The sequence below is a fragment of the Hyla sarda genome, chromosome 12 (assembly GCF_029499605.1).
Source record: "Hyla sarda isolate aHylSar1 chromosome 12, aHylSar1.hap1, whole genome shotgun sequence".
Lineage (NCBI taxonomy): Eukaryota > Metazoa > Chordata > Amphibia > Anura > Hylidae > Hyla > Hyla sarda.
Window position 1 is genome coordinate 55,240,050 of NC_079200.1, and position 14,251 is coordinate 55,254,300.

The 14,251-nt window shown below is 50.1% G+C and overlaps 1 protein-coding gene across 5 annotated transcripts in view; it reads left to right on the forward strand.

Moving 5' to 3' along the window:
• Positions 1 to 14,251, forward strand: part of ZNF831 (zinc finger protein 831) — a 142,632-nt gene that overhangs the window by 81,966 nt on the left and 46,415 nt on the right. For all 5 annotated transcript variants that reach the window (XM_056549064.1, XM_056549067.1, XM_056549063.1 and 2 more), the window contains exons 3-4: positions 5,216 to 5,313; positions 6,410 to 6,528. In XM_056549064.1, the coding sequence (XP_056405039.1) occupies positions 5,216 to 5,313; positions 6,410 to 6,528 (217 nt within the window). The remainder of the gene's footprint in view (positions 1 to 5,215; positions 5,314 to 6,409; positions 6,529 to 14,251) is intronic.

Below are 14,251 nucleotides of genomic sequence, written 5' to 3' on the forward strand. Positions count from 1 at the left end.
GCTATACACTGTGCCCACTAAATATAATCCTGCCACACACCGTACCCTGAATATAATACTGCTATACACTGTACCATGAATATAATACTGCTATACACTGTGCCCACTAAATATAATCCTGCCACGCACTGTACCCTGAATATAATACTGCTATACACTGTACCCTGAATATAATACTGCTATACACTGTACCCACTAAATATAATCCTGCCACACACTATACCCACTAAATATAATACCTCTTATCCTCTGTGTCCTCATCATTCCTCATCACCCCCATAACCCCCGCCAAACCTCTCCTCATCACTACTATAACCCCCCCGCAGCTCTCCTCATCACTACTATAACCCCCCGCACCTCTCATCACTACTATAACCCCCCTGCACCTCTCATCACTACAACCCCCCGCACCTATCCTCATCACTACTATAACCCCCCGCATCTCTCCTCATCACTACTATAACCCCCCCGCACCTCTCATCACTACAACCCCTCGCATCTCTCCTCATCACTACTATAACCATCCACGCACCTCTCCTCATCACTACTATAACCCCCCCACACCTCTCCTCATCACTACTATAACCCCCCCACACCTCTCCTCATCACTACTATAACCCCCCGCACCTCTCCTCATCACTACTATAACCCCCCCACACCTCTTCTCATCACTACTATAACTCCCCCGTGCCTCTCCTCATCACTACTATAACCCCCCGCACCTCTCCTCATCACTACTATAACCCCCTGCATCTCACCACCCCCATAACACCCCCCTGCACCTCTCATCACCCCCATAACACCCCCCTGCACCTCTCATCACCTCCATAACACCCCCCAGCACCTCTCATCATCCCCATAACCCCCCTCTCATCACCCCCCATAACCCCCCTGCATCTCTCATCACCCCCATAACCCCCCCTGCATCTCTCATCACCCCCATAACCCCCCCTCTCATCACCACCATAACACCCCCTGCACCTCTCATTACCCCCATAACCCCTCCTCTCATCACCCCCATAACCTCCCCATGCACCTCATCACCCCCATAACACCCCCTGCACCTCTCATTACCCCCATAACCCCCCCTCTCATCACCCCCAAAACCTCCCCATGCACCTCATCACCCTCATAACACCCCCTGCATCTCTCACCACCCCCATAACACCCCATGCACCTCTCATTACCCCCATAACCCCCCCTCTCATCACCCCCATAACCCCCTCTCATCACCACCATAACACCCCCTGCACCTCTCATTACCCCCATAACCCCCCTCTCATCACCCCCATAACCTCCCCATGCACCTCATCACCCCCCCATGCACCTCTCATCACCCCCATAACACCCCCTGCATCTCTCATCACCCCAATAACACCCCCTGCACCTCTCATTACCCCCATAACCCCCCCTCTCATCACCCCCATAACCCCCCTCTCATCACCACCATAACACCCCCTGCACCTCTCATTACCCCCATAACCCCCCCTCTCATCACCCCCATAACCTCCCCATGCACCTCATCACCCCCCCCCCTATGCACCTCTCATCACCCCCATAACACCCCCTGCATCTCTCATCACCCCAATAACACCCCCTGCACCTCTCATTACCCCCATAACCCCCCCTCTCATCACCCCCATAACCCCCCTCTCCTCACCCCCATAACCTCCCCATGCAACTCATCACCCCCCATGCACCTCTCATCAACCCCATAACACCCCCTGCACCTCTCATTATCCCCATAACCCCCTTTCATCACCCCCATAACCTCCCCATGCACCTCATCCCCCCCATAACATCCCCTGCACCTCTCATTACTCCCATAACCCCCCCTCTCATCACCCCCATAACCTCCACATGCACCTCATCACCCCCATAACACCCCTGCATCTCTCATCACCCCCATAACACCCCCTGCACCTCTCATCACCCCCATAACCCCCCTCTCATCACCCTCATAACACCCCCTGCACCTCTCATTACCCCCATAACCCCCTCCTCTCATCACCCCATTAACCTCCCCATGCACCTCATCACCCCCCCATGCACCTCTCATCACCCCCATAACACCCCCTGCATCTCTCATCACCACCATAACACCCCCCTGCACCTCTCATTACCCCCATAACCCCCCCTCTCATCACCCCCATAACCCCCCTCTCATCACCCCCATAACCTCCCCATGCACCTTATCACCCCCCCATGCACCTCTCAGCACTACTTTAACCCCCCTGCACCTCTCCTCATCACTACTATAATCCCCCCGCACCTCTCCTCATCACTACTATAACCCCCCCTGCACCTCTCCTCATCACTACTATAACCCCCCTGCATCTCACCACCCTATAACACCCCCCTGCACCTCTCATCACCCCCATAACACCCCCTGCACCTCTCATCACCCCCATAACACCCCCCTGCACCTCTCATCACCCCCATAACTCCCCCTCTCATCACCCCCATAACCCCCCCTGCATCTCTCATCACCCCCATAACCCCCCCTCTCATCACCTCCATAACCCCCCTGCATCTCTCATCACCCCCATAACCCCCCCTCTCATTACCCTCATCACCCCCATAAGACCCCCCTGCATCTCTCATCACCCCCAAAACACCCCCCTGCACCTCTCATCACCCCCATAACACCCCCTGCACCTCTCATTACCCCCATAACCCCCCTCTCATCACCCCCATAACCTCCCCATGCACCTCATCACCCCCATAACACCCCCTGCACCTCTCATTACCCCCATAACCCCCCTCTCATCACCCCCATAACCCCCCTTTCATCACCACCATAACACCCACTGCACCTCTCGTTACCCACATAACCCCCCCTCTCATCACCCCCATAACCTCCCCATGCACCTCATCACCCCCCCATGCACCTCTCATCACCCCCATAACACCCCCTGCATCTCTCATCACCCCCATAACACCCCCTGCACCTCTCATTACCCCCATAACCCCCCCTCTCATCACCCCCATAACCCCCTCTCATCACCCCCATAACCTCCCCATGCAACTCATCACCCCCCATGCACCTCTCATCAACCCCATAACACCCCTTGCACCTCTCATTACCCCCATAACCCCCCTCTCATCACCCCCATAACCTCCCCATGCACCTCATCACCCCCATAACACCCCCTGTACCTCTCATTACTCCCATAACCCCCCTCTCATCACCCCCATAACCCCCCCTCTCATAACCCGCATAACCTCCCCATGCACTTCATCACCCCCATAACATCCCCTGCACCTCTCATTACCCCCATAACACCCCCTCTCATCACCCCCATAACCTCCCCATGCACCTCATCACCCCCATAACACCCCCTGCATCTTTCATCACCCCTATAACACCCCCTGCACCTCTCATTACCCCCATTAACCCCCCCTCTCATCACCCCCATAACCCCCCTCTCATCACCCCCATAACACCCCCTGCACCTCTCATTACCCCCATAACCCCCTCCTCTCATCACCCCCATAACCTCCCATGCACCTCATCACCCCCATAACACCCCCTGCATCTCTCATCACCCCCATAACACCCCCTGCACCTCTCATTACCCCCCTAACCCCCCCTCTCATCACCCCCATAACCCCCCTCTCATCACCCCCATAACCTCCTCATGCACCTCATCACCCCCCATGCACCTCTCATCACCCCCTGCACCTCTCATTACCCCCATAACCCCCCTCCCATCACCCCCATAACCTCCCCATGCACCTCATCACCCCCATAACACACCTGCACCTCTCGTTACCCCCATAACCCCCCTCTCATCACCCCCATAACCCCCCCTCTCATCACCCCCATAACCTCCCCATGCACCTCATCACCCCGATAACACCCCCTGCATCTCTCATCACCCCCATAACACCCCCTGCATCTCTCATCACCCCCATAACACCCCCTGCACCTCTCATTACCCCCATAACCCCCTCTAATTGCCCCCATAACCTCCCCATGCACCTCATCACCCCATAACTCCCCCCTGCACCTCTCATTACCCCCATAACCCCCCTCTCATCACCCCCATAACCTCCCCATGCACCTCATCACCCCCATAAAACCCCCTGCATCTCTCATCACCCCCATAACACCCCCCTGCATCTCTCATCATCCCCATAACACCCCTGCACCTCTCATTACCCCCATAACCCCCCCTCTCATCACCCCCACGCACCTCATCACCCCCCCCATGCACCTTTTAATCACCCCTATAACACTCCAAGCACCTCTCATCACCATTGTAGTCTGCAAACAACACCCCTCGTCAGTGACGTCCCCGCGTGCGCTACCTCCCGGCGGCCCCTGCATCTTTAAAGTTAACGCGGGGCCGCAGAAAGGTGACCGGACATCCTTGTATCCCAAAAAGATCTTTTGGGACACAGGGATCTCCCGAATGTGACAGGGGGCCCCCTGCGGGCTGCTCAGTGGCAGATCCCTCCCCCTGGATCCACCACTGGGGGATGGGGGCCCTGGGCAATTACCCGGTTTGCCCCGCCTTAATGCCGGCCCTGCCTGCAAGTATACATTCAACACTATGCAGCACCAATATAGACAAAAACCCATTACACAGTGTCCATTGAAATCAATGATCTGTTCATGTAATACATAGATGTATAGATGTTTTGGGTCCTCCAGATGTTCTTTGTAGCTCCTCTCCACTATGGCTATAGGGTTCTGAATGACAAACAAGCTCTATAAAGTCATTTTATATGAAAACTTTTTTTTTTTATCTTGATGTCATGACTTACCATTGGCTCTTCAGGTTTCTCAATAGTTTTTTTTTTGTTTTGTTTTTTACAATATTTGTAGTTCTATACATCCACCTTTTTTAATGGTTGGCCTCTTCCTATTCTCCTTCGAGTCTTCTAATCTTGACTTCTCCAATAAGTTCTCTCTCATCATACTTCCCTGGCTGCAAGCAAAGGGATCAGATTATGCATTTAAGTACCGTATATTAATTAAATAGGGTTCACCTTTGAACACCATCTGACATGCAACTTAGACTTGTCATAAAATAATATTGCTAGTGCTCTGTGGCCTGTGAACGCCACAATCCAATACTCATGGCCCTTTGTTTTCTGGCATCTTTAGTCTGCTGCTGAAATGTTACCATAATAATAAGTTGTTGTGAGTTTCATGGTAATAACTCTTCTCTAACATCATCTCATATAGAGTTATTTCTCTTTAAAGGACGGTGTGGATAAAGAAACCGACAATGGCAATTACTATCCATTGGTCAAAAAGTCTAGCAGGATGGGCACAGTCATGAAGTCTAGACATGTAAAAAGGTCAGCCACCTCTTTATTCTTCTCTTCTGCTGCCTGTTTGCTTGGTGATGTCAACCATGAGCAACACTGTAGCCGCCACTATTATCTTGCCTAGAGTTAGGTATCATGTCTGTGTATTATTGGCACTTAAGACAGTCCATTACTATTTTTTGTCTTGTTTTTGATTCCTGTCTCCTATCTTAAGACAGTCCATTACTATTTTTTGTCTTGTTTTTGATTCCTGTCTCCTATCTTAAGACAGTCCATTATTATTTTTTGTCTTGTTTTTGATTCCTGTCTCCTATCTTAAGACAGTTCATTACTATTTTTGTTTTGTTTTTGTTTCCTGTCTCCAATCTTAAGACAGTCTATTACTATTTTTTGTCTTGTTTTTGTTTCCTGTCTTTGATCTTTTGTCTGGTTCAGAAAATTAACTGCAGGTGAAGTGTAATGTTAACTGAATTCTTATTAGTATTTCTCTTTGGTGATTATGATTTGGCTGGCTGCTTCATCTGTCTTCTTAAAAGCAACCTGACATCAGATTTTACCTTATATAACACGATTTATATTGTAAAATCTTCTTTCTCACCATATCTGGGAGATGTTAATTAATGCCCACAGGGATAGTGAGGATATATTGCCCCGTAAGTAGTCCCCTGGGCTGGGAACTATCCTCACCTAGTCCCATCTGCTGTGCTGTAATCACACACACACATCCCCCCCCCCCCCCCCCCAGTATGATTGACAGCCCAGTTACAGCCCATGCCATTTCACTGCTTTGTTTGCTTAGGAAGCAAAGTGGTGGGAAGGGCTGTCAATCAAACTGAGGGGTGTTATTGTAGCGCAGCAGATGGGACTAGGTAAGTTAAACTCCCTGTTCGGGGGACTACTTACGGAGCTGGCGGGGGACACTTTCAGACATCCTATCCTCACCATCCCTGCGTCTTCAGGGGATGATGAGGAAAAAGATTTTACCATATATATAACGCATTGCCATATATTGTAACATTTTATGACAGGTTCCCTTTAATGTATTCGATTGGGTCAATGAGTGATTTACTAAAATCACTCTGGGCTGTACAGGTTTCTTCATCTCTATGTTGTTTATCTAATGCAGGAGCAAAGATGGTACCCGTGGACGTTCCCACTGCAAAATGTTGCAGCACAGATCTTCAAGAGTTCTTGTTCAAGACCAACAGCATAAGAAAAACATTGATCCTGGAAGTCTCGAGTCAGGTATTGACTAACTCCTAGAGTTTAAGTATCTTCATATGAGCCCTCTTAATAAAAATATCTATCTATTTATTTATTTAGCTATTTATTTTCTGCTCTCTCCTTCAGTGACTCTGGTCAATAACAATGCATCACAATTGCATTATTGAGGTGTGTCCTCCATTTAGATGATTCCTCTTTTAAAAGAGGTTGTCCCTTTCAACATATTTAGTAGCTCGATCCACAAATTTTAGCTCTATCTACAAATTGTAATCTCTCATATTTAAACCTAGGATCCTTTAGATAAGATAGACCCTGGCCCTATCTTATATTGGGGATATCCTTATGCTTATCCCATGCATGCTTTAACTCCTTCACTGTACTTGCTTATCCCATACATGCTTTAACTCCTTCACTGTAGTTGCAGCTACCAGGAGGTTTATTTAATGCATCCTCTACTTTCTCCCCCCTATATCCCCTGTCTCATCTTTCTTCCAAGCTATACATGTTAAGGTCCTTTATCATTTCCTGGTAAGTTTTATCCTGCAATCCATGTACTAGTTTAGTATCTTCTCTGAACTCTCTCTAGAGTATCTATATCCTTCTGGAGATACGGCCTCCAGTACTGCTCACAATACACAATAATGTGTTCTGTACAGCGGCATGAGCACTTTCCTTTCTACTGCCAATACCTCTCCCTATACACCCAAGCATTCTACTAGCATTTCCTGCTGCTCTGTTACATTGTTTACCTACCTTCAAGTCTAATGCCCCAAAAATTCCTTTCCTCAGATACTGAGGTTAGGACTGTATACATTTTTCTATATTCTGCCCTCTGGTTTTTACACCAGATGTGCATTACCTTGTACTTATTGACATCACATTTTACTAATTCACCTAAATGATTTTACATTTGGTGTATCCATTCACGAACATTAACCCTGTTACAAATCTTTGTGTCATAAGCACAAAGTCATAACTTACTAATAAAACCCTCTGCAATATTAATAATAAAGATATTAAATAATATGGGTCCAAGTACAGATCCAGGTGATACTTGTTTTCCCTGCAGTGGCTACCACAGAGCAAATGTAGTATTACATATGTATCTGTCACGATTCGGCTTCCAGGTAGTGGATCCTCTGTGTCAGCGAGGGATTGGCGTGGACCGTGCTAGTGGACCGGTTCTAAGAGGCTACTGGTTTTCACCAGAGCCCGCCGCAAAGCGGGATGGTCTTGCTGCGGCAGTAGCAACCAGGTCGTATCCACTAGCAACGGCTCTACCTCGCTGACTGCTGAGAAGGCGTGGGACAGAAGGACTAGGCAGAGGCAAGGTCAGACGTAGCAGAAGGTCGGGGGCAGGCGGCAAGGTTCGTAGTCAGGATGGGTAGCAGAAGTTCAGGTACACAGGCTTTGGACACACTAAACGCTTTCACTGGCACAAGGCAACAAGATCCGGCAAGGGAGTGCAAGGGAGGAGACTAGATATAGCCAGGGAACAGGTGGGAACCAATTAAGCTAATTGGGCCAGGCACCAATCATTGGTGCACTGGCCCTTTAAGTCTCAGAGAGCTGGCGCGCGCGCGCCCTAGAGAGCGGAGCCGCGCGCGCCAGCACATGACAGCAGGGGACCGGGACGGGTAAGTGACCTGGGATGCGATTCGCGAGCGGGCGCGTCCCGCTGTGCGAATCGCATCCCCAACGGCCAAGACAGTGCAGCGCTCCCGGTCAGCGGGACTGACCGGGGCGCTGCAGGGAGAAAGACGCCGTGAGCGCTCCGGGGAGGAGCGGGGACCCGGAGCGCTAGGCGTAACAGTACCCCCCCCCTTAGGTCTCCCCTTCTCTTTGTCCGGTAACTGCCTCCCCTGGGATGAGGACACCTGGAAAGAATGGAGGGTTTCCTCAACGGCAGGCAGTACAGCAGGAGTGGGAATAGGGAGGGAGGGCAGAGGGCGAGGCCTGGCACGGAGCAGTGTGACACCAGGACGGGGACCATGGGGAGGCACAGAGGCTTGCCTGACGGGACTGGGAGGGGGGGAGAGGCACTTCCTGTGGCAGGCAGAGTCCCAGTTCCTGATCTCCCCGGTGGTCCAATCAATGGTGGGGGAATGAAGCCGGAGCCAAGGCAGACCGAGGAGGACCTCAGAGGTACAGTTGGGGAGAATGAAGAACTCAATCCTTTCGTGATGGGGTCCAACAGACATGAGGAGGGGCTCTGTGCGGTAACGCACGGTGCAGTCCAATCTGGCTCCGTTGACCGCGGAAATGTAGAGCGGCTTGACGAGACGGGTCACCGGGATGCTGAATTTATTAACAAACGACTCCAAAATAAAATTTCCAGAGGCACCGGAGTCCAAGCAGGCCACGGCTGAGAGGGAGGAGTTGGCTGAAGAAGAAATCCGCACGGGTACCGTGAGACGTGGATGAGCAGACTTGGAACCAAGAGACGCCACACCCACGTGAGCTGGGTGCGTGCGTGCGTTTCCCAGGCGTGGAGGACGGATAGGGCAATCCACCAAGAAATGCTCGGTACTGGCACAGTAAAGACAGAGATTTTCTTCCCTACGGCGATTCCTCTCTTCCTGGGTCAGGCGAGACTTATCCACTTGCATGGCCTCCTCGGCGGGAGGCCCAGGCGTAGATTGCAACGGATACTGTGGGAGAGGTGCCCAGAGATCTAAGTCTTTTTCCTGGCGGAGCTCTTGGTGTCGCTCAGAAAAACGCATGTCAATGCGGGTAGCTAGATGGATGAGTTCTTGCAGATTGGCAGGAATCTCTCGTGCGGCCAGCACATCCTTGATGCGACTGGATAGGCCTTTTTTAAAGGTCGCGCAGAGAGCCTCGTTATTCCAGGATAATTCTGAAGCAAGAGTACGGAATTGTACGGCATACTCGCCAACGGAAGAATTACCCTGGACCAGGTTCAACAGGGCAGTCTCGGCAGAAGAAGCTCGGGCTGGCTCCTCGAAGACACTCCGGAGTTCAGTGAAGAAGGCCTGGACTGTGGCTGTGGCAGGATCATTGCAGTCCCAGAGCGGTGTGGCCCAAGACAAGGCCTTTCCTGAGAGAAGGCTTACTACGAACGCCACCTTAGACCGTTCTGAAGGAAACAAGTCCGACATCATCTCCATATGCAGGGAACACTGAGACAAAAATCCACGGCAGAGTCTGGAGTCCCCATCAAATTTGTCCGGCAGGGACAAGCGGAGGCTAGGAGCGGCCACTCGCTGCGGAGGAGGTGCAGGAGCTGGCGGAGGAGATGGTTGCTGCTGTAGCAGAGGCAGAAGTTGCTGTAACGTGGCGGTCAACTGCGACAGCTGCTGTCCTTGTTGGGCAATCTGCTGCGATTGCTGAGCGACCACCGTGGTAAGATCAGCGAGACTTGGCAGCGGCACCTCAGCGGGATCCATGGCCGGATCTACTGTCACGATTCGGCTTCCAGGTAGTGGATCCTCTGTGTCAGCGAGGGATTGGCGTGGACCGTGCTAGTGGACCGGTTCTAAGAGGCTACTGGTTTTCACCAGAGCCCGCCGCAAAGCGGGATGGTCTTGCTGCGGCAGTAGCAACCAGGTCGTATCCACTAGCAACGGCTCTACCTCGCTGACTGCTGAGAAGGCGTGGGACAGAAGGACTAGGCAGAGGCAAGGTCAGACGTAGCAGAAGGTCGGGGGCAGGCGGCAAGGTTCGTAGTCAGGATGGGTAGCAGAAGTTCAGGTACACAGGCTTTGGACACACTAAACGCTTTCACTGGCACAAGGCAACAAGATCCGGCAAGGGAGTGCAAGGGAGGAGACTAGATATAGCCAGGGAACAGGTGGGAACCAATTAAGCTAATTGGGCCAGGCACCAATCATTGGTGCACTGGCCCTTTAAGTCTCAGAGAGCTGGCGCGCGCGCGCCCTAGAGAGCGGAGCCGCGCGCGCCAGCACATGACAGCAGGGGACCGGGACGGGTAAGTGACCTGGGATGCGATTCGCGAGCGGGCGCGTCCCGCTGTGCGAATCGCATCCCCAACGGCCAAGACAGTGCAGCGCTCCCGGTCAGCGGGACTGACCGGGGCGCTGCAGGGAGAAAGACGCCGTGAGCGCTCCGGGGAGGAGCGGGGACCCGGAGCGCTAGGCGTAACAGTATCGCATAAATGTAATATATGTACAGACAAGGCCTGTAAGAACCAATACTTGTAATACGTGGTCATAGAGTTTCTTATTGGATAAGTAAAATAAAAATTCTACTGAATTTCACATTTTACTTCCTTGACCCACAAATCACTGAAAGAGAAGCTAAAGCCTTACTGTTTTATGGCCTTAAAAATTATGCAAATTGCTAGCAGTAGGACGCAGACTATGTGAGAGATTAACAGTCTGTTTTAGTAGATGGGATAGTTTTTATTAGCTGTTCTTAGCCAGTGTTTGACAGTGTCATAAAGGGCTCATTCTTATTGGCAACTTTTAACTCCGAAATTGCCTCTCGCAGGCTTCCCGTTGCCTTCTTATGATCTTCTTTTAAGAATGAAATTCCTCACATGAAGAAATTGAACTACAGATGTGAAACTTGTTTTAAAAGTTTTTTTTTCTTCAAGTATGCATGTTGTGTGGTATATAGCTCCAGTCCCCGCAGCTATTGTTTTCTTGAGCTGCAGTATGACTGTAGGGCTCAGGAAACAAGCAGGCCCAGTGTGTTAACACTACTACTCTGCAAATCCCTCACCGCGCCGTGACATCGCTGTGGCCAGTGATTCGCTCAGCGACAGCTTTACACACTGGGCCCGGGAATTAGCTCAGGAAGATGATCACTGTGGAGATCGTAGCAGGACATAGGAGGCCTGGCGGGAGCGCTGGAGATAAGGTTGCCACCTGATAAAGGTTGCTACATGATATATTCATAATTCCACACCATTTATGTCTTATTCTTTCAAATTTTTGTAAAGGGGTAAACAGGCCTTTTTTTTCAAAGACAGCGCCCTCCTTGTCTCCACTTTGGGTGCGGTATTACAATGCTGCTTACGACCCTCAAAGCAACGGACTCTGTGAACGCATCAATCAAGTTTTTATCCACGTGCTGGAAATGTATAACAACACAGTCCATTGTTCATGAAGGAGCTTAAAGTCCAAACGTCCGATCCTTCGATAGTTTCCCATGCCGCCCCTTTCTACCTGATGATGGGGCGGCATGGGCAGCTACCGTAGAATCGGACATTTGGACTTTAAGCTCCCTTCAATAACTCTCCGCAAGCTTCCATGGAGTGGGTCTCTGACCATCAAAGGAGAATCCAGGAAGCAAAAGAGATTGTCAACAAAAAGATTGGTGAGGCGCAGCAAAAGCAACAGCAAGACTACAACCGTCATGCCTCCGCCAAACCCCTGCAGTTAGGTGACAACTGGAGGAATGGCTGCGGAGATTTCCGAGGACCCACAAGCTGGATTCCATCTGGGAAATGGAACCATAAACAATAATGGCCATACACTACCCAGACCCTGATGTGTACGAGATCCAGAAACCTGGGTATAAGCCGCAAGTTGTCCATCGTAACCGGATAAAGTTATGCCACAAGGAAGACCTGCTGAACCTCCTGTACCTCCTCCACCAGCTGTCAGACCTGCGAGGTAGTACATGCCAGGAGAGGGGATCCACCCATCCATGGATGTCCCCATGTTTTCTCCCAGCCAACCTGAATTCTTCTGTGTTGTGCCATCTCCAATGTCTCTGCCAGCCAGAAGAGTGACGTGTTCCTGGTTCAAAAGAAGTGGTGCTGCGTAGGTCCCAAAGGTCTTCAGAGGGCCAACTGCCAGCAAGATACAAAGATTAAGTTTCAAGTAACCATTAGTATCACACATAGAGTCGCTGAGTACATATATATATTCATGTACACATTTCTGTCATTTCACTAGGGCTGTAGCACTAACCATCAAACAGCCCACACTAATGTCTCTATAAATTTTCATATATCTAATGTATTTTCTCTTGTGTCCTCGTGCTCAGGATACTTTCCTGGCCAGAAAGTATACCTGTAACCTGCTATGCACATATCAAACAGTCAATGGTAACAAATGTCAAAAAATGTCTAGTTTAAATTATATATCTATTGTTCTGGGGAGAAGTGTGTTATGCCAAGGGACCCCAGTAGCCAAGGCATTGGGTAAAAAGACTCCGGCAGCCCAATCCGTCTTATATTGTGTCAACAATTTATGGAACGGTCTACCTCAGGAACTGGTCACAGCAGGAACAATTAACAGCTTTAAAACAGGATTAGATACATTCATGGAACAAAATAACATTAATGCTTATGAAGAAATATAAAATCCCATCCCTTCCCCAATATCGCGCCACACCCCTACCCCTTAATTCCCTGGTTGAACTTGATGGACATATGTCTTTTTTCGACCGTACTAACTATGTAACTATGTAACTATGTAACAGTTGCATATAGTGTGTTATAGTGAAGTGTAATATTATCGAGTCATGTTCCTAAAATAGTCATAAAAGTTTATAAGTCTTCAGAGCGTGTATGGACATTATACAAGAACTCTTTATTTTCATTGGTCATACTAAGGTTAAGCCTGGAAATGGAAGCTAATTGTAATGCTCCAAGACTGCATGCGGCCCCTGTGGCCATTTCGTTCCTCCACCCTCCCGGACTGGGCGTCGAGGGCGACTTTATTCAAGTGGGGGAGTTTGTGATGTCCCAGTATGGGATGATGTGGCCCTGTACTGTCCTCCTATGTTGTCTCTGCAGAGTCTCTGCATGTCCCTAGGGCTCCCCTGCAGCATACCCCCATTATGTATATAGGTTTGCCTCATTTAATGTACTGTTGCGTTAATGTTTGTACCACAAGATTGTTACCCAGAGGGCTCCGGTGACCAGGTGACCCCCCCCCCCAAGTGACTTATGGGCTCCTTGCACTGTCCCCTATATAGCCAGGGCTGCAGTCTCTCGCATAGCACATTGCTACTTCTGCTGAGGTCAAGTCCAATTAAGTTGTTCCTCAAGCCTAAAGTCCTGCAGCCACAAGTCGGTCATCAGTAAGTCAATTCATCTTATTGTCAGTCACCATCTCTGTCAAGTCAAGTACATCTGTAGTCACCGTGGCCTGCACTAAAGTCAGTCTAACTACTGCAGGTCCCAGCAAGCCTGCGAGGTCCCCCTGTGTCACTGGTCACCTCCTTGGGATATTTGGCTGTACTGCAAAGACTATATCACCTGTCTTGCCTCAGTAAAGCTGCCGTTATCCCTAATCTGGCGTTGGTGTCTTCATTGTCCCTACCTAACCCAGGATCAGCGGTATTATCTTCGGGTGGTTAAGGCTAAACCATGTCCTGGCGCCAAGACAAGAAGGGGTTAATTTCATCTGCCCCTTGGGCCATAACATCTGCCCTGCATCAACCCTGCACCTCACACCTGACTCCACATTTAGAAGATATGTTTCCGCTCACAGTGGAATGTGGGACCCTATAACCCTCCTAACTAGTGATTGCACCTCCTGCCAAAAGTTTCTTAGAAGTGGGCAGTCCCAAAATATGTGTGGTTTAGAACCAATTTCTCGATTACACCTCCAACAAGAGGGTGAAAGGTGCGGGAAGATGCAGTGCAGTATCTCAGGCGTGTGATACCAATGTAGTAAAATGTTGTACTGGTTCTCCTTATGTGTGATGCAAGTTGAGGACTTAGCTGCCCGTGACCAGATGACCTGCCATTGTGCAAAGAAGAGGGATTTCATTAAATAAGATTCCTACTTTCTCAATATGGGTG